At 41.7% G+C, this 23489-nt stretch overlaps 1 protein-coding gene across 6 annotated transcripts in view; it reads left to right on the plus strand.

Annotated features, from left to right (window-relative positions):
- LOC137383819 (ankyrin repeat and SAM domain-containing protein 1A-like) overlaps positions 1-23489 on the plus strand; it is a 549597-nt gene that overhangs the window by 197391 nt on the left and 328717 nt on the right. For all 6 annotated transcript variants that reach the window (XM_068057078.1, XM_068057083.1, XM_068057082.1 and 3 more), the window contains exons 5-7: positions 16184-16480; positions 20407-20482; positions 22370-22471. In XM_068057078.1, coding sequence (XP_067913179.1) covers positions 16184-16480; positions 20407-20482; positions 22370-22471 — 475 coding nt within the window. The remainder of the gene's footprint in view (positions 1-16183; positions 16481-20406; positions 20483-22369; positions 22472-23489) is intronic.

The raw sequence follows: 23489 nt of genomic DNA on the forward strand, positions 1-23489 counted from the left end.
GGAGAGAAAACGAACTTTGTTGAGCAAAAGCATTTCACAAATCAATTAATAACTGCTTCTTGGACCTCCACCTTTCCCAAATACTGCTAGACCCTGTAATAACTTCTCCCCAGTTCTGGCAGATACCAGGTGGGCAATAAACCTGGAAAATCTATCTGGCTGTCACAATTTGGGGAGGAGAGAGGATCAACTGCTTTTCCACCTCATTCAAGTGCTGTCCTAAATTCTGCTGGAAATGAGGGAGATTGTATGATATGTCTGCCCTAGTTGAGATGCAATCATGCAAATGATGGGATTTGGCCAGGATGACCATCAGTTCTAATTTAGGTAATTTCTTCCTGAGGATCCACTGATATATCATGGCAATATGAAACATGTAACTTGTATATTAAAAGCAAAATACTGCGGATGCTGGAAATCTGAAATAAAAACAAGAAATTCTGGAAATACTCAGCAGCTCTGGCAGCATCCGTGGAGAGAGAAGCAGAGTTAACGTTTCGGGTCAGTGACCCTTCTTCGGAACTGGCAAATATTAGAAATGTCAATGGTTATAAGCAAGTAAAGCGGGGGTGGGGTAAGAGATAACAAAGGGGAAGGTGTAGCTTGGACAATGCCACAGAATAGCTGACCAAAAGGTCATGGAGCAAAGGCAAGCAATATGTTGATGGTGTGTTGAAAAACAAAGCATTAGTACAGATAGGGTGTTAACGGACTGAAGATTGAACAGCAGCAAGTACAAACATGAGAAAAAAACAGTGGGTAAGCAAACTGAACAAACTAAGATGAAATGAAATAACATACAAAATAAAATTGTAAAATGGAAAAAAATAACTAAAAATAAAAGTAAAATGGGGGGCCCATCATGCTCTGAAATTATTGAACTCAATGTTCAGTCCGGCAGGCTGTAGTGTGCCTAATCGGTAAATGAGATGCTGTTCCTCGAGCTTGCGTTGATGTTCACTGGAACAGTGCAGCAAGCCCAGGATAGAGATGTGAGCATGAGAGCAGGGGGGAGTGTTGAAATGGCAAGCAACCGGAAGCTCAGGGTCCTGCTTACGGACTGAGCGGAGGAGTTCCGCAAAGCGGTCACACAGTCTGCGTTTGGTCTCCCCAATGTAGAGGAGACCACATTGTGAGCAGCGAATACAGTATACTACATTGAAAGAAGTACAAGTAAATCGCTGCTTCACTTGAAAGGAGTGTTTGGGGCCTGGGATAGTGAGGAGAGAGGAGGTAAATGGGCAGGTAATACACCTGGAAAACTTTATCAGCTTTGCTTCCAATTTCCACCCTTCTCTCACCTTTTACATGGTCCATCTCTGACATTTCCCTTCCCTTCCTCGACTTTTCTGTCTCCATCTCTGGGGATAGGTTGTCTACTAATATCCATTATAAGCCCACCGACTCCCACAGCTACCTCGACTAGACTTCTTCACACCCTGCCTCCTGTAAGGACTCCATTCCATTCTCCCAGTTTCTCCATCTCCGACGCATCTGCTCTGATGATATCTTCCATGACAGTGCTTCTGATATGACTTCCTTTTTCCTCAACTGAGCATTCTGACAGGGCCCTCAACCGTGTCCGGCCCATTTCCCGCACCTCTACCCTCACCCCTTCCCTCCCTCCCAGAACCGTGACAGGATTCCCCTTGTCCTCACTTTCCACCCCATCAGCCTCCATATCCAAAGGATCATCCTCCGCCATTTCCGCCACCTCCAGCGTGATGCCACTACCAAACGCATCTTCCTCTCCCTTCCTCTGTCAGCATTCCGAAGGGACCGTTCCCTCCGCGACACCCTGGTCCATTCCTCCATTACCCCCACCACCTCGTCCCCTTCCCACGGCACCTTCCCCTGCAATCGCAGGAGCATAATACCTGCCCATTTACCTCCTGTCTGCTCACTATCCCAGACCCCGAACACTCCTTTCAGGTGAAGCAGCGATTTACTTGTACTTCTTTCAATGTATATACTGTATTCGCTGCTCACAATGTGGTCTCCTCTACATTGGGGAGACCAAACGCAGACTGGGTGACCGCTTTGCGGAACACCTCCGCTCGGTCCGCAAGCAGAACCCTGAGCTTCCGGTTGCTTGCCATTTCAACACTCCCCCCTGTTCTCATGCTCACATCTCTATCCTGGGCTTGCTGCACTGTTCCAGTGAACATCAACGCAAGCTCGAGGAACAGCATCTCATGTACCGATTAGGCACACTACAGCCTGCCAGACTGAACATTGAGTTCAATAATTTCAGAGCTTGACGGGCCTCCCATTTTACTTTTATTTTTAGTTATTTTTTTCTTTTTTACATTTTTTACAATTTTCTTTGTATGTTTATTTCATTTCATCTTAGTTTGTTCAGTTTGCTTACCCACTTTTTTTTCTCATGTTTGTACTTGCTGCTGTTCAATCTTCAGTCCATTAACACCCTATCTGTAATAATGCTTTGTCTTTCAACACACCATCAACATATTGCTTGCCTTTGCTCCATGACCTTTTGGTCAGCTATTCTGTGGCCTTGTCCAATCTACACCTTCCCCTTTGTTATCTCTTACCCCACCCCCGCTTTACTTGCTTATAACCATTGACATTTCTAATATTTGCCAGTTCCGAAGAAGGATCACTGACCCGAAACGTTAGCTCTGCTTCTCTCTCCACGGATGCTGCCAGAGCTGCTGAGTATTTCCAGAATTTCTTGTTTTTATTATGTAACTTGTACAGTTTGTCCATTTTTGCATGGTGAGTAATTAACATACTTGTGTTTTGGACGGGTCATTTTATGTGATCCTGATACATAAATAACTCCATTGAGTGAGCAGGATTTCCCTGAGTGCTTGGAGCTGCAGATTGCACGCAGCTACATGAGCTACTGTTGATGCACAGAATTAGATTGCTTTGTGTCCTGTTAATATGCACCTGCAGGTGTAGGCTTTTTGTATGTTGGTCCATTATGCAGGTTGCTGCCATGATGATTCATTCTTTGGCAGTCGAGTGTTGTTGCAGTCTTTCAGGATCCAGAACAAGATACTTACTGGCTTCTTGGAGATTAGGCGTATCCAGTACTACTGCGACTCCTAACGCCATTGACAAGGACTACCAGTGAAACAGAAGAACACTACAACAAGGCTCACATCTGCAAGCCAAATTAAAATTGAACTGGTCATTCACCTGCTGAAGTGAAAATTCAAGGAGGGAGAGGTGAGGGATTTTCTTCATATGCTCCCAATGTTGTCATGAATTTTGGTTGCCTGCTGTTAGCTGCAGTTTCACTCTTCAGAAAAGCCTGAAAGTTGAGATTCCCAAAGACAGCACTGAGTCACAAGCTGAGCCCCCAAATCAGAGGAGCTTGGACATAACTGCTTTGAGACAAACTTATCAGAGTGACTTTGATTAACACCTGATTGTATAGCTGTACAGCAGCTGTAATAATCAGGAAGCTTCACCTAATTTAAATGGACAACCTTGCAGAGCACTTCTCTCATCATTAAAGAAAAATACGAAGAAGCTCCTGAGTACACAAACATCTTTTTCGGTTCCAGTGCAACGTTGTTTTCAATAGAAGAATCGTGACAATATTTCTAAGTCAAAGAAGAGTTATGAAACTTTATAACAGACAACTCAAGTAATCTCACCACTATCCATTATCTTTGTGACCATACCATTTTTGTAATTTCTTGAATCCTATTCTAACACTTGAGGGGCTGGGATCTGAGGTGTCGATAGTTGCAGAATATGATTGTGAATCTCATGGGATGCAGATTTCAGAGAGACTGTATTCACAACACTTCCCTGGGCTTGAAATCTCCACAGTTTTGATCTGTTCAATCTGATGAGACTGAGCAGAGAGCTGTCTGGTGCTGATGCTGTGCAGCCATTACTTGGAGCCATCTTCTTCTCTCCCACAAAGCATGACATCTTGATATTGTTTGCTAGTGATTTGTGGGAAAACATACTTCATGGAATTAACAAATGTCCTAATCTCAGGGAGAAAGCTTTGTGAGTATCCTACAAACCATCTGAAATTATATCTTAGTATTGGGTAGATATTGCTCTCCATTCTGTCACCATTGGCCTGAATGCCACAAGTCAAAGCCTGCCTCCAGGTTTCTGTATTCCTTGGGATGTTGGCAAATATTCCTAGAGCCGTCACTTGCTCCAGACTGCTCTGCATTATTGAGAACCCCTCACTGCCATTGCTGCAAAGGAGGCCATTGGACTCTGTTACCAGCCCTGTCATGTGCTGGATATTTTTGAAGAGGCTTTGAAGTGTTTTTTTTTATTCGTTCATGGGATATAGGAATCATTGGCAAGACCAGCATTTATTGCCATGCCTAATTGCCCATGAGAAGGCAGTGCTGAGCTGCCTTGAACCTCTGCAATCCATCTGATGTAGGTACGCCCACCATTACACTGCTACTCTGCTGGCATGCTTTTCATGGTAGGGTATCATTGTTGTTCAAATATTCCTCAACCAAGGTCTGGTCTCTCCTTAGTCTTCACTTAGAAATCCCTTCTCCATTTCCCACTATTGCTCTGACTTACTTGTGATGATGCATCATCCAGGGTCCAGTATACATCTGAATGAACTATATCCCCGAGTGTCTCCATCTGGGCTTGAGTGAGAGGAGGAACACCTGCTGACTATCCCTTCTGTTAAGGTCACGGTATTGGATCAGTTTTTCTGACTGCTTCTGTCCTGTAAAGAGAAGACACAGAAAAACAATGAATTTTCTGTTGGCCACTGCTTCCTTTACTGTTCTTATGTAAAGATGGTCTGAGTATTAGTATCAGATATTTTTTGATCTTTGAACATTAATACTTTTTCAACACAAACCAATTGTGGATGCAGGACATCTCATTGCCTCAGTTGAATATAATCCCAGGATCTCAATTGTCTTCTGCTAGGTTAAAGGACGCATATCTGTGGTTGCTCCTCCTGTACTTTGTTCTTCCCTTAAATTACATGCAATTTTCTGCTGTTTGAGAACAGAATGGCTGTTACTTCGAATAATATACTGAGTAATTAACAAATATTCAAGAATTCATATTACATCTCTTGAGTTCTATTTGGAAAATGGTTTTACAAAGTGCATGCTTGCATTGCAGACTCCACAGTGTTATAATGAAATTGTTCCATGGGAAACCGTCTGCACAATTCCTTTAGTTCAGAGCTATAACCTTCAGTTGGCTGCTGCACATTGACTTACATAGTCTGTAAAGTTTAGAATACAGATGAAAGACAGCTTGCTGCCGTCACAATTACATTTGCTGACCTTTTGAGTTCATTGAACGCTTTTCTGCATCAGTTAGGGAGTTGCCACACGTCTGCCACCTTCCATATGGCTTTAAAAACAAGAAATGCTGGAAATACTCAGCAGGTCTGGCAGCATCTGTGGAGAGAGAAGCAGAGTTTCAGGTCAGTGACCCTTCTTCAGAACCAGCAAATATTAGAAATGTCAAAGGTTATAAGCAAGTAAAGCGGGGGTGGGACACAAAATAACAAAGGAGAAGGTGTAAATAAGACAAGGTCACAGAATAGCTGACCAGAAGGTCGTGGAGCAAAGGCAAACAATATGTTAATGGTGTGTTGAAAGACAAAACATTAGTACAGATAGGGTGTTAATGGACTGAAAATTGAACAGCCGCAAGTACAAACATGAGAAAAAACAGTGGGTAAGCAAACTGAACAAACTAAGATGAAATAAAATAAACAAAAAAAGGGAAAAAGAAAAAAATAACTAAAAATAAAAGTAAAATGGGGGGCCCGTGTGAGAACTTTGTCCTATTTACACCTCCTCCTTTGTTATCTCTTGCCCACCCCCGCTTTAATTGCTTATAACCTTTTACATTTCTAATATTTGCTCGTTCTGAAGAAGGGTCGCTGACCTGAATGCCAGACCTGCTGAGTATTTCCAGCATTTCTTGTTTTTATTTCAGATTTCCAGCATCCGCAGTATTTTGCTTTTATTCCATATGACTTTGCCTGCTGTGCTGGCAAGTCCTTTGCCATCCACTGCTACAATTCCAACCCTCCTGTACCTGATTTTAGTTAGAATATTTGTTTATCTCTGAGAAGATCACAGCTCTTTTAATTGTTCCTGTCACAGTCTTGGCTTCACTTTGCTGCATGTTATGCTTGAAGAGTACTCCAACTTTATATCCTGCAATTGTGTGCTCAGAAGGGCTTTCTGTATCCACCCTACATATTTGTCAGGCTTCCAGATCCTAACTCGTGAATTACATCTACCGCTGTATCTCTAGGTGTCTCTAACAGACATTTCTATTTTTATCTACTGATCACACTTGCTCACTGTAATTCTTGTGCATGCTTTCTTGTTGGCTATCTTGCTCTTATCGTATGAGCAAATTTAACGAACATACGAATTAGGAGCAGAAGTAGGCTGCTTGGCCCCTCGAGCCTGCTCTGCCATTCAATAAGATCATGGCTGATCTGATTGTAACCTCGACTCCATATTCCCATCTACTCCTGATAACCTTTTGCCCTCTTTCTTATCAAGAATCTATCTGCCTCTGCCTTAAAAATATTAAAAGACTCTGCTTCCACTACCTTTTGAGGAAGAGCGTTCCAAAGACTCTCAACCCCCAGAGAAAAAAATGTCTCCTCATCTCTGTCTTAAATGGGCGACCCCTTATTTTTCAACAGTGACTCCTTGTTCTAGATTCCCCCACAAGGGGAAACATCCTTTCCACATCCGCCCTGTCAAGACCTCTCAGGATCTTGTATGTTTCACTCAAGTCACCTCTTGCTCACCGCTAAACTCCAGTGGATACCAGCCTAGCCTGTCCAACCTTTCCTCATAAGACAACCCGCCCATTCCAGGTATTCGTCTAGTAAATCTTCTCTGAAATGCTTCCAAAGCATTTACATCCATCCTTAAATAAGGAGACCAATACTGTACACAGTACTCTGGATGTGGTCTCACCACATATAACTGAAGCATAACCTCCCTACTTTTGTATTCAATTCCCCTCACAATAAACAAAATTCTATTAGCTTTGCTAATTATTAGCTGAACCTGCATACTAACCTTTTGCAATTCATGCACTCGGCCACCCAGATCCCTCTGCATCTCAGAGCTCTGCATCCTCTCACCATTTGGATAATATGCTTCTTTTACATTCTTCCTGCCAAAGTGGACAATTTCCCACTTTCCCACATTATACTCCATTTTGCCAGGTCTTTTCCCACTCACTTAACCTATCTATATCCCTTTGTAGCCTCCTTATGTTCTCATCACAAGTTACGTTCCTACCTATTTTTGTGTTATCAGCAAATTTAGGAACCATACCTTCAGTCCCTTCACCTAAATCATTTATATAAATTGTAAAAAGTTGAGGCCCCAGCACACATCCCTGTTGCACACCACTCGTTACATCTTGCCAACCAGAAAATGACCCATTTTTGCCTACTCACTGTCTCCTGTTTTTGTGGTGCCAGGATTCACGAGACATTTACAAATATTTAATACATTTTATCAAATATATTTCCAAATATTGTAAAACACTTTGAAGCAATCTAAGATGCAACGAGATATGAAGCATGTTCAAATCAGGCAGATAGCAGCATGGATTAACATTTAGGGATTCCTCTTTAGTGGATGTGAGGATTTGGTTGATTTAGGAAGAGAGGATTTGAGCCACCATTATATTATTTTAGGTTCAAGTTTATAAAATTTAGCATTTATTACCTTGCCCATTTCTCAAAGTTTGGATGTGTATTTTTGTGATGGTTCTTAAATTGCAACCCTCTGTTGGTATCTCTCCTGCATTTGTGGCCTTCCTTCCCAATTATCCAATTTTCCAACCATCCCTCCTGAAGTATTGATTTCTATTAGTTATAGCTCTCTGGATGCGAGCTGGTCTCTTCTACCTTGTTTAGGTAACCATTCTTTACATACAAGCCTAAACATTGGGTATTCTCAGATTATTTGCTGAAATTGACCTCAATTCATAATCGTATTTGTGCACTTTCCACCTTAGCAGATGAAATTTCCCCTTTTAAGCCCAGTCGATGTTGAGCTCAATTTTTCCACTTTCCCTGTTGTCCTAGATGTTAGCTAACTCAACATAGCCCAAAGATTAAAAGCAAAATACTGCAGATGCTGGAAATCTGAAATAAAAACAAAAAGTGCTGGAAATACTCAGCAGGTCTGGCAGCAACTGTGGAAAGAGAGGCAGAGTTAACGTTTCAGGTTTGAGACCTTTCATCAGAACTGGCAAAGGTTAGAAAAGAATTAGGTTTTAAGCAAGTGAAGGGGGTGGGGAGTGGGGGAGAGAACAAAGGGGAAGGTGTTTGATAGGGCAGAGGGCAGGAGAGATTAAATAACAAAACTGTCCTGGGACAAAGAGTGTGTTCATGCTAGCAGTGAAAGACAAAACATTAGTCCAGTAAGAGTGTTAATAGCAAAATAATGAGCAGCTCTGACTGCATGATAAACAGGCACATGGTTAAAAAATAAAATATAAAAAAAAAGGCAAGTCATGCTCTGAAGTTACTGAACTCAATGTTCAGTCCGTAAGGCAGTAGAGTGCTTAATCGAAACATCAGGTGCTGCTCCTCAAGCTTGCGTTGATGTTCACTGGAGCAAACCAAAAACAGAAGTGTTGGCATGAGAGCAGGGGGAATGTTGAAATGGCAAGCAACCAGAATCTCAGGGTCTTGCTTTCGGACTGAGCGGAGGTGTACCGCAAAGCGGTCAGCCAATTTGCGTTTGGTCTCCCCAATGTAGAGGAGACCGCATTGTGAGCAGCGAATACACTATTCTAAGTTGAAAGTAGTACAAGTAAATCGCTGCTTCACCTGAAAGAAGTGTCTGGGGCCTTGGGTAGTGAGGAGAGAGGAGGTAAAAGGGCAGGTATTACACCTCCTGCGATTGCTTGGGAAGGTGTCAGGGGTAATGGAGGAGTGGACCAAGGTGTTGTGGATGGAGCGATCCCTTCGGAATGTTGACAGGGCGGGCAGGGGAAAGATGCGTTTGCTGGCGGCATCACACTGGAGGTGGTTGAAATGGCGGAGGATGATCCTTTGAATGTGGAGCCTGGCGGCGTGGAAAGTGAGGACAAGGGGACCCCTGTCGTGGTTCTGGGAGGGAGGGGAAAGGGTGAGGGCAAAAGTGGAGGAAATGGGCAGGAAGGTTTAGGGCCCTGTCAACTACAGTTTGGGGGGGTGGGGTGGTGGTGGTGGGGAATAGAATAGGCTGTCCACTAATATTCATTATAAGCCTACCGACTCCCACAGCTACCTCCACTGCACTTCTTCATACCCTGCCTCTTGTAAGGACTCTATTCCATTCTCCCAGTTTTTTCATCTCCGACCATCTGCTCTGATGCAACCTTCCACAACACCGCTTCGGATATGTCTTCCTTTTTCCTCAACTGAGGGATCCCTACCCCACTGTGGTTGACAGGGCCCTCAACCTCGTCCACTTTCCACAGCACCTTCCCATGCAATTGCAGGAGTGGTAATGATGGCGAAACTGCCAGCATTTGCTGTTGAAATGATGTTGAAATCCACCGGAATTGACAGCAACTTCGGGAAATTGCACATATGGAAAATAAAGTGGAAATCTAACAGTTGCTGTCAGTGATTCTGCACTTCGGGGGGAACTATAAGAGCACTTCCAGAATGCAATCATTGGAAATTAATTGAATTGATGAGAGCCTGTACACTTAGGCTGTTAATCTCAATGTAAAAACCTGAGGAAAAAGTTACACATTGAATGAGGTATAACAGGATTTTTAACGGCGTATTAAGTTCATTATTGCTTCTAAACACCTTCAACCTGAAAAGTTAATTTTATGGTTAGCACCGCAGCCTCACAGCTCCAGTGACCCGGGTTCAGTTCTGGATACTGCCTGTGCGGAGTTTGCAAGTTCTCCCTGTGACTGCGTGAGTTTCTGCCGGGTGCTCCGGTTTCCTCCCACAGCCAAAAACTTGCAGTTTGATAGGTAAATTGGCCATTGTAAATTGCCCCTAGTGTAGGTAGGTGGTAGGAGAATGGTGGGGATGTGGTAGGGAACATGGGATTAATGTAGGATTAGTACAAATGGGTGGTTGTTGGTTGGCATGGACTCGGTGGGCTGAAGGGCCTGTTTCAGTGCCGTATCTCTAAATGAATAAATATTCGTGAAATGTTTGTTTTCTCCATAAAACAATAAAAAACTAATTTTTTAAAAGCAGTTTTTTTGTATTTTTAAAAATAGTTTGTTTATCTTTATTTTAGCTTCTACCTTAATCCAATCAATCATTTATTTCGCTACCTGAAAATTTAAATTAAAAGTGAACGATCTTATGTGCTTTTAACCCTGGTTTGCTCTGTGTGAATACTTCAATGTGATTGCATTCCTGCTGCATGCTGGCGCCAGATTTAAACTGCCATTTGGAAAGGGGAAAAGCATGCTACAGAGATAATTAAATCTTTGTGGGCAGCTGTCTTTGTGGACTGTGACAAGCACCCTTGCTGCTGACCATAAAATCCGGACCCGTGTTAAGCAAGGATAGCAAAGGAGTTTCTAAACTAGATGAATAGCTTGACTGGCTGCCAATGGTAATAACACTGCCTTCCTGTTGCAGAAATAAAAACATTGCCTTCCTATTCATAAATTAAATATAGGTACTGACAACATCTTGCATTTATCTGATGCTTTTAGGTAGAAAATATTGTGGTGCACTTTAAATAAATGAAAAAGGCAAATGGGCAGCAGTGGGAGAGTTACGGGAGATGAATGAAAACATGGTTGGATTATTAGGTATTGAGGCTTCTGAAGTCGAAGGAGAATATTGTGACAGAATGGTTTTGGAATGGAGCTCTCGAGAGGAGGGCCAAGACGGCTGAAAACTTTGAATCATAGAATCTTATGGCACAGAAAGAGGCCATTCAGCCTGTCATGCTCTTTGAAAGAGCTGTCCAGAGCCCTCAGGGTTTTTGCACTATGTGATTGAGTTGGAGTGAGCAGCTGAGGAAGGAGATTGATTAAGGAAAATCCCAAGGCTTTTTATACATATATAAAGAGCAAGAGGGTAACCAGGGAAAGGGTTGGCCCACTCAAGGACAGAGATGGGAATCTATGCGTGGAGCCAGAGGAAATGGGCGAGATGCTGAATGAGTACTTTGCATCAGTATTCACCAAGGAGAAGGACTTGGTGGATGATGAGCCTAGGGAAGGGAGTGCAGATAGTCTCAGTCATCTCATTATCAAAAAGGAGGTGGTGTTGGGTGTCTTGCAAAGCATTAATATAGATAAGTCCCCAGGGCCTGATGGGATCTACCCTAGAATACTGAGGGAGGCAAGGGAGGAAATTGCTGGGGCCTTGACACAAATCTTTGCATCCTCATTGGCTACAGGTGAGGTCCCAGAGGACTGGAGAATAGCCAATGTTGTTCCTTTGTTTAAGAAGAGTAGAAGGGTAGCAAGGATAATCCAGGAAATTATAGGTCGGTGAGCCTTACGTCAGTGGTAGGGAAATTATTAGAGAGGATTCTTCGGGACAGGATTTACTCACATTTGGAAACAAACAAACTTATTAGCGAAAGACAGCATGGTTTTGTGAAGGGGAGATCGTGTCTTACTAATTTGATTGGGTTTTTTGAGGAAGTGACGAAGATGATTGATGAAGGAAGGGCAGTGGATGTTGTCAAAGGCTTTACTAAGGTCCATATAGATAAGGTCCCTCATGGAAGACTGGTGCAAAAGGTGAAGTCACACGGGATTAGAGGTGAGCTGGCAAGATGGATACAGAACTGGTTCGGTCATAGAAAACAGAGGGTATCAGTGGATGGGTGTTTTTCTGAATGGAGGGATGTGACTAGTGGTGTTCCGCAGGGATCAGTGCTGGGACCTTTGCTGTTTGTAGTATATATAAATGATTTGGAGGAAAATGTAGCTGGTCTGATTAGTAAGTTTGTGGACGACACAAAGGTTGGTGGAGTTGCGGATAATGATGAGGATTGTCAGAGGATACAGCAGGATATAGATCGGTTGGAGACTTGGGCAGAGAAATGGCAGATGGAGTTTAATCCGGACAAATGTGAGGTAATGCATTTTGGAAAGTCTAATGCAGGTGGGAGGTGTACAGTAAATGGCAGAACCCTTAGGAGTATTGACAGGCAGTGAGATCTGGGCGTACAGGTCCACAGGTCACTGAAAGTGGCAACGCAGGTGGATAAGGTAGTCAAGAAGGCATACGGCATGCTTGCCTTCATCGGTTGGGGCATAGAGTATAAAAATTGGCAAGTCATGTTGCAGCTGTACAGAACCTTAGTTAGGCCACACTTAGAATATTGCGTGCAATTCTGGTCGCCACACTACCAGAAGGACGTGGAGGCTTTTGAGAGGGTACAAAGGAGGTTTACCAGGATGTTGCCTGGTCTGGAGGGCATTAGCTATGAGGAGAGGTTGGATAAACTCGGATTGTTTTCACTGGAACGACGGAGGTGGAGGGGCGACATGATAGAGGTTTACAAAGTTATGAGCGGCATGGACAGAGTGGATAGTCAGAAGCTTTTTCCCAGGCTGGAAGAGACAGTTACTGGGGGACATAGGTTTAAGGTGCGAGGGGCAAAGTTTAGAGGGGATGTGCGAGGAAAGTTTTTTTTACACAGAGGGTGGTGAGTGCTTGGAAGTTGCTGCCAGGGGAGGTGGTGGAAGCAGTTACGACAGTGACGTTTAAGAGACATCTTGACAAATACATGAATAGGAATGGAATAGAGGGATACGGACCCCGGAAGTGCAGAAGGTGTTAGTTTCGGCAGGCATTAAGATCGGCGCAGGCTTGGAGGGCCGAATGGCCTGTTCCTGTGCTGTACTGTTCTTTGTTCTAGTGGTTGGGATATAGTGTTTTTGGCAAGAGCCAAATAAAATGGCTCTGGCATCCCCAGTGTTCAGTTAGAGGCACTTTCACTCATCTCATGACTTGACATCCAATATGCTGCCTGACAATATAGCGATAAATAATGAGTCAAAGGTTCTAGTTCGATCTTGTCAACATGCACATGAAAACTGACCCCATACCTCTGAGGGGAAACATTTAAATCATGAAAAGGAGGGAGCCAAGAATGTAAAATTGGGGTGTATCAGAAATGACTATTGGAGGGAGTTGAGAACGGGAGATAAGGTTATATTGCTGGAGGTTCAATGGCTGCATTGAGGTAGGAATCAGTGGCGCCGCATGAAAGAATTCTCCCAAGGATGACTACATAAGAGAGGCTGTGGAGGGCAAAGGTGTGGTCAGCTTGTCGAACACCTTGGAGAGATCAAAGAGGATAAGGAACAATTGAACATCATGGTCAGATTAAAGAGGGTGTTGATTATTTTGACCAGGGCAATTTTGATTCTGTGTACACGGTGGAACCTGAAAAGAAGAGATTCAAGTTGAGATTTGTGGGAAAGCTGAGAACCTAGCTGGTAAGTAGCAGCACTTTCAATAACCTTAGAAACAACGTTGCACCTAAAGAGAGCCAGGACTGAGTTCCTTGCAGGGCTGTTTGTGAGTGCTATTGGGGCAAGGGTGTGGGAACCAGGAGGAAATATCAGAGAGGAATACCAAGGTGCACAAAATACTGGGAGAGATAGATAGCTCTAGAGTAGGGAATAGTAAGTTATTTGGTGGGGTCAGAGTAAGGGAGAAAGAAATAACGTCTGAATTGGGCTTAATGTGCATATATATGAATGCGCAGAGTGTGGTTAATAAGATTGATGAATTACAGGTGCAGATTAACATGTGGAAATATGATGTTGTGGCTATAACAGAGACCTGGCTCAAAGAAGAGCAGGACTGGATGTTAAGTATTCCTGGATACAAGGTGTTTAGGAAAGATAGAAAAGGAAGAAAAGGGGGAGGAGTGGCAGTATTGATTTAAGGAGAACATTACAGTGCGGGAGAGAGAGGATATCCCAGAAAGGTCAAGGGCAGAATCTATTTGGCTAGACCCAAGGGACAAAGAAGATGCAATTACATAATTACATTGCTTGGTATAGTCTATGGGCCACCAACTAGTGGATAGGATGAAGAGGAACAAATTTGCAAGGAAATTGCAGAGGTGCAAGAATTATAGAGTAGTTATAATGGGGGACTTTGATTATCCGAATATAGCCTGGGATAATAGTGTAAAAGAAAATTGTAGCAAAAAATGAAGGAAATAGTTGATTAAATTCGTTCGTTCATATTGATTTGTTATGTTTTATAACTTATTACAGCGTACTTCTGTTTTTTGTGTTTGATTTAATGTGCATTGTCAGTACAGTAAGCTTATGACAAGTTTTCTATTGTGTCATGTTAATGTATATGTATGTTGAGTGTGTACATATTTCTGTACATGTGTGTATTTATGTAGCTACATTGTCATATACGTACGGCTGTTTCACAATTACTTTCATGCCTTACTATGTTCATGAACTAAATAATTTAAATGCAGTATAAATTGTAAAGCATTATGATTCCATGGTTTGAAAATAATTTATTTAAGATACAAATTGAACTTTCTCTGTGGTGGGTAACTAATTTATCAAGTAAGCTGCCTTCAGAGCTTAGTTGGCGGCAAGCTGCAGAAGAGTTAAATGTTTGTTTTGCTTGAGCTTATCCAAAACTCTGTTGCCTGCTTCCTAACTTGCACTAGGTCCCATTCACCCATCACCCCTGTGATGACTGACCTACATTGGCTCCTGGTTCAATTCTAAAATTCTCCATCCTTGTTTTCAAATCCCTTGATGGCCTTGTATCCCTGCACTCTCCCCCACATCTCTGATCTCTGTAACCTTCTCCAGCTCTACAACCTGCTGAGTTCTCTGTGTTCCTTCATTTTTGGCCTCTTGTACATCCCCAATTTTAATTGCTCCACCATTGGTGGCCATGGCTTCAGATGTCTCTGACCCTTAACTCTGGAATTCCTCTCACTCTCTCTACCTCTCTGTTCTCCTTTAAGACTCTTCTTAAATCCTACCTCTTTGGCCTGTCCTAGTATTTCCTCATGTGGCTTGTTAAGTTTTGTTTGATAATGCTCCCATAAAGTGCCTTGGGAGCTTTTAGTACGTTAAAGCCACATTGCTTTATTAAAGATAGTTTGCTGACCTTTTGTCTTTTGACCAATCTTTTTGGGTGCTTAAAGCCACCAACTAAATAACCCAGTGATTGCAAGATCCAAATTATGTCATAATCCTTTCCTAATTAAATTTTGGGTTAATCCTTTGCATGTGCAAGGCAACAACATGAATTAAAATGTTTTGAATTATAGAAACATTAGTGTTTATCAATTCAGTTAAGTCCTGGACTGTAATTGGATTTGGCCCTCACTTTTAAGACTTTGAGCTTTCACTTTTCTGTCTTTACTGTTCAGCTGTACCTTTTCATTAACTGGATGTTTTGTTTCAGAATGTGGGGATTAGCACATAAAACATTAATACTTTCATAGCTTTAGAAAATCTTATTTCCATAATATTAACACCTCTTGCAACTGAATTTATAAATCCTATCTTGGCTCTTTGCAAAAGTTTAATGTGGGTTGGATATTGTATGATTTTTGCCATTAACTGCACTTTGTAGTCTATATATGAAGTGGTTGTTTTTGTCCTTGTTTATACAAGTGCATTATGGTGTATTTTCTCTTTTTGCCTCTATGAAAATGTTACAAAAGCTTTGCTGGCTTCTGCTCTGTAGTATGCAACTAAACCTGAGTGGAGATCCTTAGCCTTTCACTTGTATGAAGGGAAATCATTTTAATCACTTTAATTAGTGAAAACCTGTAAGCATGCTACTTATTAATGCTTTTCTTTGCTACAGGTTCTTCAACTAATCACAGTTAAAACTTGCCTAATTCAAAACTAAATATTTAACTATTTTTGAAGAATTTGAAAGCCAGATAACTATGTGATATGTAATTTGCATTCACTAATGCAGAGTTGATTTCATTGAACAGAATCTGATCTACTGTTAACCTCATTATTATTTACATAATTTTAAACCACGTTTCTCTGAAATAACTGGAAGGCTTGAACACATATAGGCTACGGATTGGACTGATTTTAAACGCTGTAATTGCCAATTATAATAGGATAATTGTGTTGGTTAGCACAGGGTTGTAAGTGCATGTCATTATTTGGCTTAATCTGATTAATATATTGAGCTTTTTAATCATTTTTGTGCACTTTGTCATCCCTTTTGTAACAGAACAATGACAATGAGACGGCCTTGCACTGTGCAGCACAGTATGGTCACTCAGATGTTGTAAAAGTTCTTCTTGAGGAGCTCACAGATCCTACAATGAGAAACAACAAATTTGAAACTCCACTGGACCTGGCAGCATTATATGGGAGGCTGGAGGTGGTGAAAATGCTGCTAAATGCCCACCCAAACCTACTGAGCTGCAACACCAAGAAACACACACCACTTCACTTGGCAGCAAGAAATGGGCAAAGAGCAGTAGTGCAAGTCCTTTTGGAAGCAGGAATGGATGTTAACTATCAGGTAATGGTCCGCAATACCACTGATGACTTTTTTCTGTGTTTTTACTCCAGTTTTCTCATCTTACTCCTCCGAGGTACAGCTAATAATGAGTTATGTTTTCTTTCATATTGGTAACTTACAGAAGTGGTAATTTGTCCACATAGAGTCAGAGTCATAGAGTTATACAGCACAGAAGCAGGCCTTTCGGCCCATCATGTCTGTGCCGGCCATCCGGCACCTAACTATTCTAACCCCATTTTCCAGCTCTTGGCCCGTAGCCTTGTATGTTATGGCAATTCAAGTGCTCATCTAAATAATAAAATGTTGTGAGGGTACCTGTCTCTACCACCTCTGCAGGCAGTGCGTTCCAGATTCCAACCATACTCTGAGTGAAATTTTTTTTTTCCTCAAATCTCCCCTAAACCTCCTTCCCCTTACCTTAAATCTTTGCCCCCTGGTTTGATTGACCCCTATGCTAAGGGAAAAAGTTTCTTCCTATCTAATCTGTCAGTGCCCCTCATAATTTTGTATACCTCAATCATGTTCCCCCTCAGCCTTCTCTGCTCTAAGGAAAACAATCCTAACCTTTACAGTCTCTCTTCATAGCTGAAATGCTCCAGCCTGGGCAACAGCCTCGTGAATCTCCTCTGTACCCTCTCCAGTGCAATCACATCCTTCCTATAATGTGGTGCCCAGAACTGTACACAATACTCCAGCTGTGGCCTAACTAACGTTTTATACAGCTGAGTTGAGGAGATTTATACACATGAGATGGGGCGATCATTGTCAGTGAATTGTTAGGCTGTGGATGCAAGTAAAACCTCGACTAACAGTGGCCTTGCTTGATGACCACAAAACACTGCACCAGGGCCGGTTAATAGTGATGAGAAGATGCAATTCTGTCCATTTTTATTTTTTGTTTTCTTATTTGATCACCAGGAACTGTGCAAAAGCAACTTGGTGACTACATCCAATTAGATTTCCCTGATGCCGCCTTGCCAGCATAGCTATAAGGCAAGAATTCCTCACAATTGGGTATTGAATCTATGTCCTCTTGTTTTTTGGGATCTCAAATTTCTCGAATGCACAGTGCTAGGTCATTGCTTTGCCACCTCTGGTTATTTTACCTCACCAGCTGTGGTATTGCTTATGATAAATCAGTAGATAGTAGTGTGATGTCTGATGTGTGGGAGAAAGTATGTGCTATAGGAATGACTTTTTAAATACTACGTAGCCGAACAGTTTGTTTTCTTACCAATGAGAAGGAAAGGAATGCCATGAGCAAAGGCAGAAGAGGGCATGGAGGCGAGTGGAGTGAGTCTTGCATATATTTTTAAAGGGAGTATGGTCATTGTATTGTAGGTATTTTTAAACTTGCAGGTGGGTTGCATGACTAGGTTGGGAGCTAGGACTAGATAATTTAATATAAGAAATATTGTAAAGGGGGGGATAATAAAGTTGCTTTACTTTGAAGGGAAAGGGTGGGGGAGTGGGACTCACTAAATTGGTCTTGCAGAGAGCTGGCATGAGCTCAACAGGCCGAATGGCTGCCTCCTGTGCTGTAACCATTCTGTGATACTTAGATGGAAGCAGAGTTAAAGAAACTGGCTAAACAGAGTTCGATGGTAAAAGGGCATATTTAAAGTGTAAAATGTGGATTTTTAAGGAACGTAATGGAGTCCGATTGGTGAAGGAAGCAGGCCAAAAGGAATTTGTTGGAAGATAATGGATCTAGAGCAGTGGGGCAAGTTTGAGGCAGCATAGAGGGAAACCAAACTGGGAGAAAGTGAGGATGGAGGGCAGAAGTGAAATCTGAAAAGTTGAGAAGCCAAGGAGTTAATTTTGTTTTAGTTTGAGATTGTTTTGCATTTTAAGTAGAGTATTGTGATGGTGGAGACTGGGATAGATTGCTATTTAAAACAAAGGAACTGGGAGAGCAGGAGCCAGGTTAAAGGCCTGCTAGGGTATAAAATTAAAACCCGACCTGGACTCGACCCAAACCAAACCCGACTGGAGCCCGAGTCGTTTAATTTTTTTTCATGCTCGATCCGACCCTAATATCGCTAAAATGTAATAATGCATTTATTTATAAAACACGGAGCCAGTACAGACCAGCCTGATCCGACCCAAGCCTGAATGCTGGATACAGAATATAGACCCGACCCCACCTGAACCCGACACTGACCCTCCTATTCCATGAGCCTCAATTTTGTTAACCAGCCTTTTATTTGGTACCTTATCAAAAGCTTTCTTAAAATCCATATAGACAACATCCACTGTATTACCTTCATCAACCTCTGTTACTTCATCAAAAATTCAACCAGATTAGTCAGCATGATTTTCCTTTTACAAATTCGTGCTGATTAACTTGAACCTCTCTAAATTTCTGTTGATATTTTCCCTGATTATTGTTTCTAAAACTTCACCCACCTCTGATGTTGAACTATAACTGGCCTGTAGTTGCTGGGACTGTCCTTACACCCATTCTTGAATAAGGGTGTAACATTTGCCCCTCTCCAATCCTCTGGCAGCTCCCTTGTATCCAGGGAAGCTAATGGCAGGCCCTTCTGCTATCTCCATCCCTATTTCCTTTAGCAACTTGGGATGCATGTGGGCCAGGTGATTTATCAACCCTATGCATAGCCAACTTTTTAATATCTCCCCCCTCTCAATTTTTATCCTGTACATTTCCTCTACTCCCTCTGCTTCTTCTGATATTTTGCTAGCTTCCATTTCCTTAGTGAACACTGATATAAAGTACTCATTATTAGTCTTGCCCTGTACCTCTAAGCATATATTGCCCTCTTTGTCCCTAATAGGTCCCACTCCATCTCTTACTAATCACTTGCTATTGACATGCTGATAGAAGAATTTTGTTTCCTTTTATGTTGGCTGCTATTCTATTTTCATATTCTCTCTTTGCCCGTCTTATTTTCCTCTTCACCTCGCTTCTCAACTTATTGTATATGGCCTAATCAGGACTGCCACCTCACCTCCCTTTTTTACTTCTCTGTCTTTTCTAGACACTTCATATCCTTGTATATTAAGCACCCAGTCCTCACCATTTTTAAGCCACCTTTCCATTATTGCCACTACATCATATTCCCATACTGCTATTTGTGCTTGTAGCTCACCAACCTTATTCACCTCATTTTGTGCATTTACACAAGTGCATTATAATCCTATTTTTGCATTCCTTGTAAGTCCTTCTCAGTCCACTCACATCTAATACGGAGTGACTACCTAGTACTGTCTAACATTCTCACTGTGACCCCACCTAATACTTTACTATTTCCTACTATAGAGCTATCTGTCTCTTCCAATTCTCTTTGCACTGTGGTGTTCCTCTTTTGTATTATCTGCTGGTTCCCACACTCCTGCCAAGTTAGTTTAAATCCTCCCCAATATCACTAGCAAATCGCCCCGCAAGGAAATCTGTCCCAGCTCTGTTCAGGTGCAACCCTGCCGGTCTGTATGCTATTGTCCACCCCCCCCCCCCCTCGACCGCCCATGCAGCTGAGCTAGCCGTGATGCCATGGCCTTGGCTCGGGCTGCAGTCATCAGAGGAACCATTGCTCTGCTCAGTATTCAGAACTGAATACTGGTAGGAGAGTGAGATGCACTTGGGGGTCTCCTGGCAAAGAGAGAATATGAAAATAGAATAGCAGCCAACATAAAAGGAAACCCAAATTTCTACTTGACTATCTGGCGGTCACCCATTCCCTCTCGACCTGCATATTTTTAAGCTGCGGGGTGACCATATCTATAGATGTGCTGTTCACAAAGCTCTCAACCTCATGGATGCACTGCTGTTACGCTAGCTGTTGCTTAAAACTTTTAATTTGACTGCAAAATTTGGCAACTTTTAGAAGATTGGGTGGAAGCAGTAATTAAAGTATAAATTGGCAACAATTCTTTTTTCCTTTCTCCCCTATCCCAATTTCTAGACCGAGAAGGGTAGCGCACTTCATGAGGCTGCCTTGTTTGGGAAGACTGATGTGGTCCAGATACTCCTAGCATCAGGTAAATTCTTTGATCTCTGGTTGCTTAAACCCAAGATATCAAACATAGGTTTTCTAGTCATTTGTAACTAATGTTTGGCTTTTGTATAAGTGATTTGAACAAATATATTCTCATTTATTTAATCTATTTTTATTTTACAGAGCTATTAGTCAGAACTTGGTAGTCAGATGATCACAAAATAGTTTTAGGAAAAGAGTTTTCAGCCCTTTTTTTTTCTTCCCGTTGACCAACTCTTCCATCTTACCATTATAGCATCTAGCAATTTTTTGAATAAGTTCAATGTTGCAATCTCAACCATTTTATTCCCAATATTTCAGTTTATAAATGAAACATCATGACGTCTGCGCTAAGCTAACAGCAAGTCTCATATTTATCCTGGCTGTTTGTTGATATTTCTTCACTAAATATTTTTATGATTTTTCCTTAATTCATTTGTTCCCTTTTAAGTTTGTATATTTATCCATTAGGTGGTTAATTCCTCACTTAAAATGTTACATGTACTGTCTGCATGCACATGGGTTGCAAATCTTTTGTTTATTATTCCAGATCATACTAAGATCCCTCATATCCTTAGACATTGAAAATGTAATTATATAATCCTCCCTACCATTGGGTGGTAAATTGGGCGGCCCAGCCCAAGCTGAATGAGTTCAGCTCAAGGTGCAAGACTGCACTGTAACCCAGACACAAACAAGTCACTTAGCTGTGGGTGCTGACGGCTGCTACCCAGGGAGTGCCTCACCAGACTCCTTTATTTCCCTGCCCTCCCCAAGAGGCACAACATCCTGATCCCAGGTACCTCACAATACAGTTGAAGTGACAATTTGTGCGCCATTGTTCGCCAAAATGATATGTGTTGTGTCTTGATCTAATTTTTCTAGTCTGTTAAATCAGACATGACTACACATGTACATTTTAAACATTAATTTAATCTTTATTCATGACAGACTTGAAGCGCCAATAAATTCAGCAACATAATTATAGCAGTCAGAGGACACTGCACTACATTTCTGCTATGGGGTAATCTTACTGATAGAACATAGTGATTATCTTTATTCTGGGAGCTACGTTTGCTTTGGTCTTCTGTGGAGAATTTATTGTAGTTCTATGACTAGCTGTATTCTTTTTGTATCCTTTATATCACTGCTGTGTTTCAGCCGTCTTGGAACTCCCTTTTGTTTCTCAATTTTCCCATGAAGTTAACCACATCTGTCTGAATCCTGGCAATTAACAGTGGTAAATGTCAACTACTGTTTGTCCAGCATAGTCTTTCCCTTTCTGAAGACTATTGAACTCTAGGATCCATCCCATTTACATGTCCACATTTTTCAGGGGTATTTCTATACTATCTTGTGTTTCTACAGGCTACTTTCTTAGACAGTGCAATCTGTTCAAACATTCCAAACATTGACTAGCTATTTCAAAATATTATGGCTGAAAGCTACAATATCATATTCAACTTTTATACACTACAGAATTCTCAGTTATGTTTATTTTTATGTTTCTCTGTTAAGTTGCAGTATTAAGAGGGCTGTTGGTTGAACTTGCCTGTTGCCCAGCTTGGGAGGGTCACTGGCTGCAGCTTGCAACTATTTCAGAAGTCACTTTCGTGCATTGGCTCTATTTTGTATTGGGATTTATCAACATATTGCTTGGTTCATTTGACTGACTAGAAAAATGATGTTTTGTAATTCACAGCTGAGACTTATGAAAGAGTTGTCAACATATTTAACATGTCAACATGTGCACAACAGTAAATGTAACTTATAATAGTTGACACTTTGTTTTTTGCATGGCTATCTAGATGGTTAGCACTGGTGCATAACTAAGATGTGAAGAATTCCTGATCAGATGATTGCATGTGAACAATGCTCTTTTTTTGGACAGAGATTGATGTTAATATTAAAGATATCCAAGGGAAGTCCGCTTTAGAAATTGTGCGGGAACATCCAGCTCAGAAAAGTAAAGAGATAGCAACTCTTATTCAAGGTACAGAGTCTTTGTTCTTGGTAGCATCTTAAGCTTATTACGGTCCATTTAAGAAAAACCTCCCTAACTTCATCTCCTCAAGAAACTCATCTTTTCCTTGTCGGTGAAGGGTAATTAGGGGACGGCAGATGATCTCTCTAGGCATCTGCTGTCTATGCTCTTTGGTGCTAGATGGTGTAGAAGGTTGGGTCAGGGTCATCTTGCCCTCTTGCAAATGGGTCCTGCAGTTTGATACTATTACGAAGCAATTCTCCATAATTACTGCTCTACCAGAGCAGCACTGATGGTGTATCAAAAACAGTGTATGTTAGAAACAGGTGTTTGAATTATCACTCTCTTTTACATTTTGTCATCAAGTTATACATTTTGCAGGTTGCCTTTCTATATATGAAAGAAAAAAGGCCAAATTTGTAGGTGCATCTTGTACCCCATTTACAGCATGAGTTTGCTGCCAGTGTAACTTCTGAAGTTGGTAGCAATTATGCACAGTACACTTGCAGTGTTTTGAAAGCTGGAGACAGCAGCTATCACTAAAGGAGCCTGCAAAGACAGCAGCACCTGTTTCTGAAAAACATCAATTGACAACCACCATTGCAATTCTGCAACAGTAGGCAAGCAGAATATGAGATTGCTGAGAAAAAGGCATACTGAAGCCAGGTGTACTTCCTCTTCTGCCAACTGAAAAATATAAAATGATTGTTATTCAGCTACTTTTAGTGGGCCAGTATCTGGTTGCTGCTACTCTCAAAAAAAAAACGCCGGCAGATGTTTTGAATAGTGAGGAAAGTGAAGACTGTCTTCTCATTACACCCAAAACTAATGAGGGGGAAAGCTTAAACAATAATCTCTCGGTTGCTCTGAAACATCACTGGTAACACCTAGTATTATGATGACTAATGTTTCAGGGCATTATTTATTTCGCCAGGACTGAAGCCCTGTAAAGTTCTGTGTCTCTGAGAGCAAACAGCATATTCAGGCATTTCATAGAATCATAGAATGGTTACAGCACAGAAGGAGC

The sequence above is a fragment of the Heterodontus francisci genome, chromosome 25 (assembly GCF_036365525.1).
Source record: "Heterodontus francisci isolate sHetFra1 chromosome 25, sHetFra1.hap1, whole genome shotgun sequence".
Taxonomy (NCBI): Eukaryota; Metazoa; Chordata; class Chondrichthyes; order Heterodontiformes; family Heterodontidae; genus Heterodontus; species Heterodontus francisci.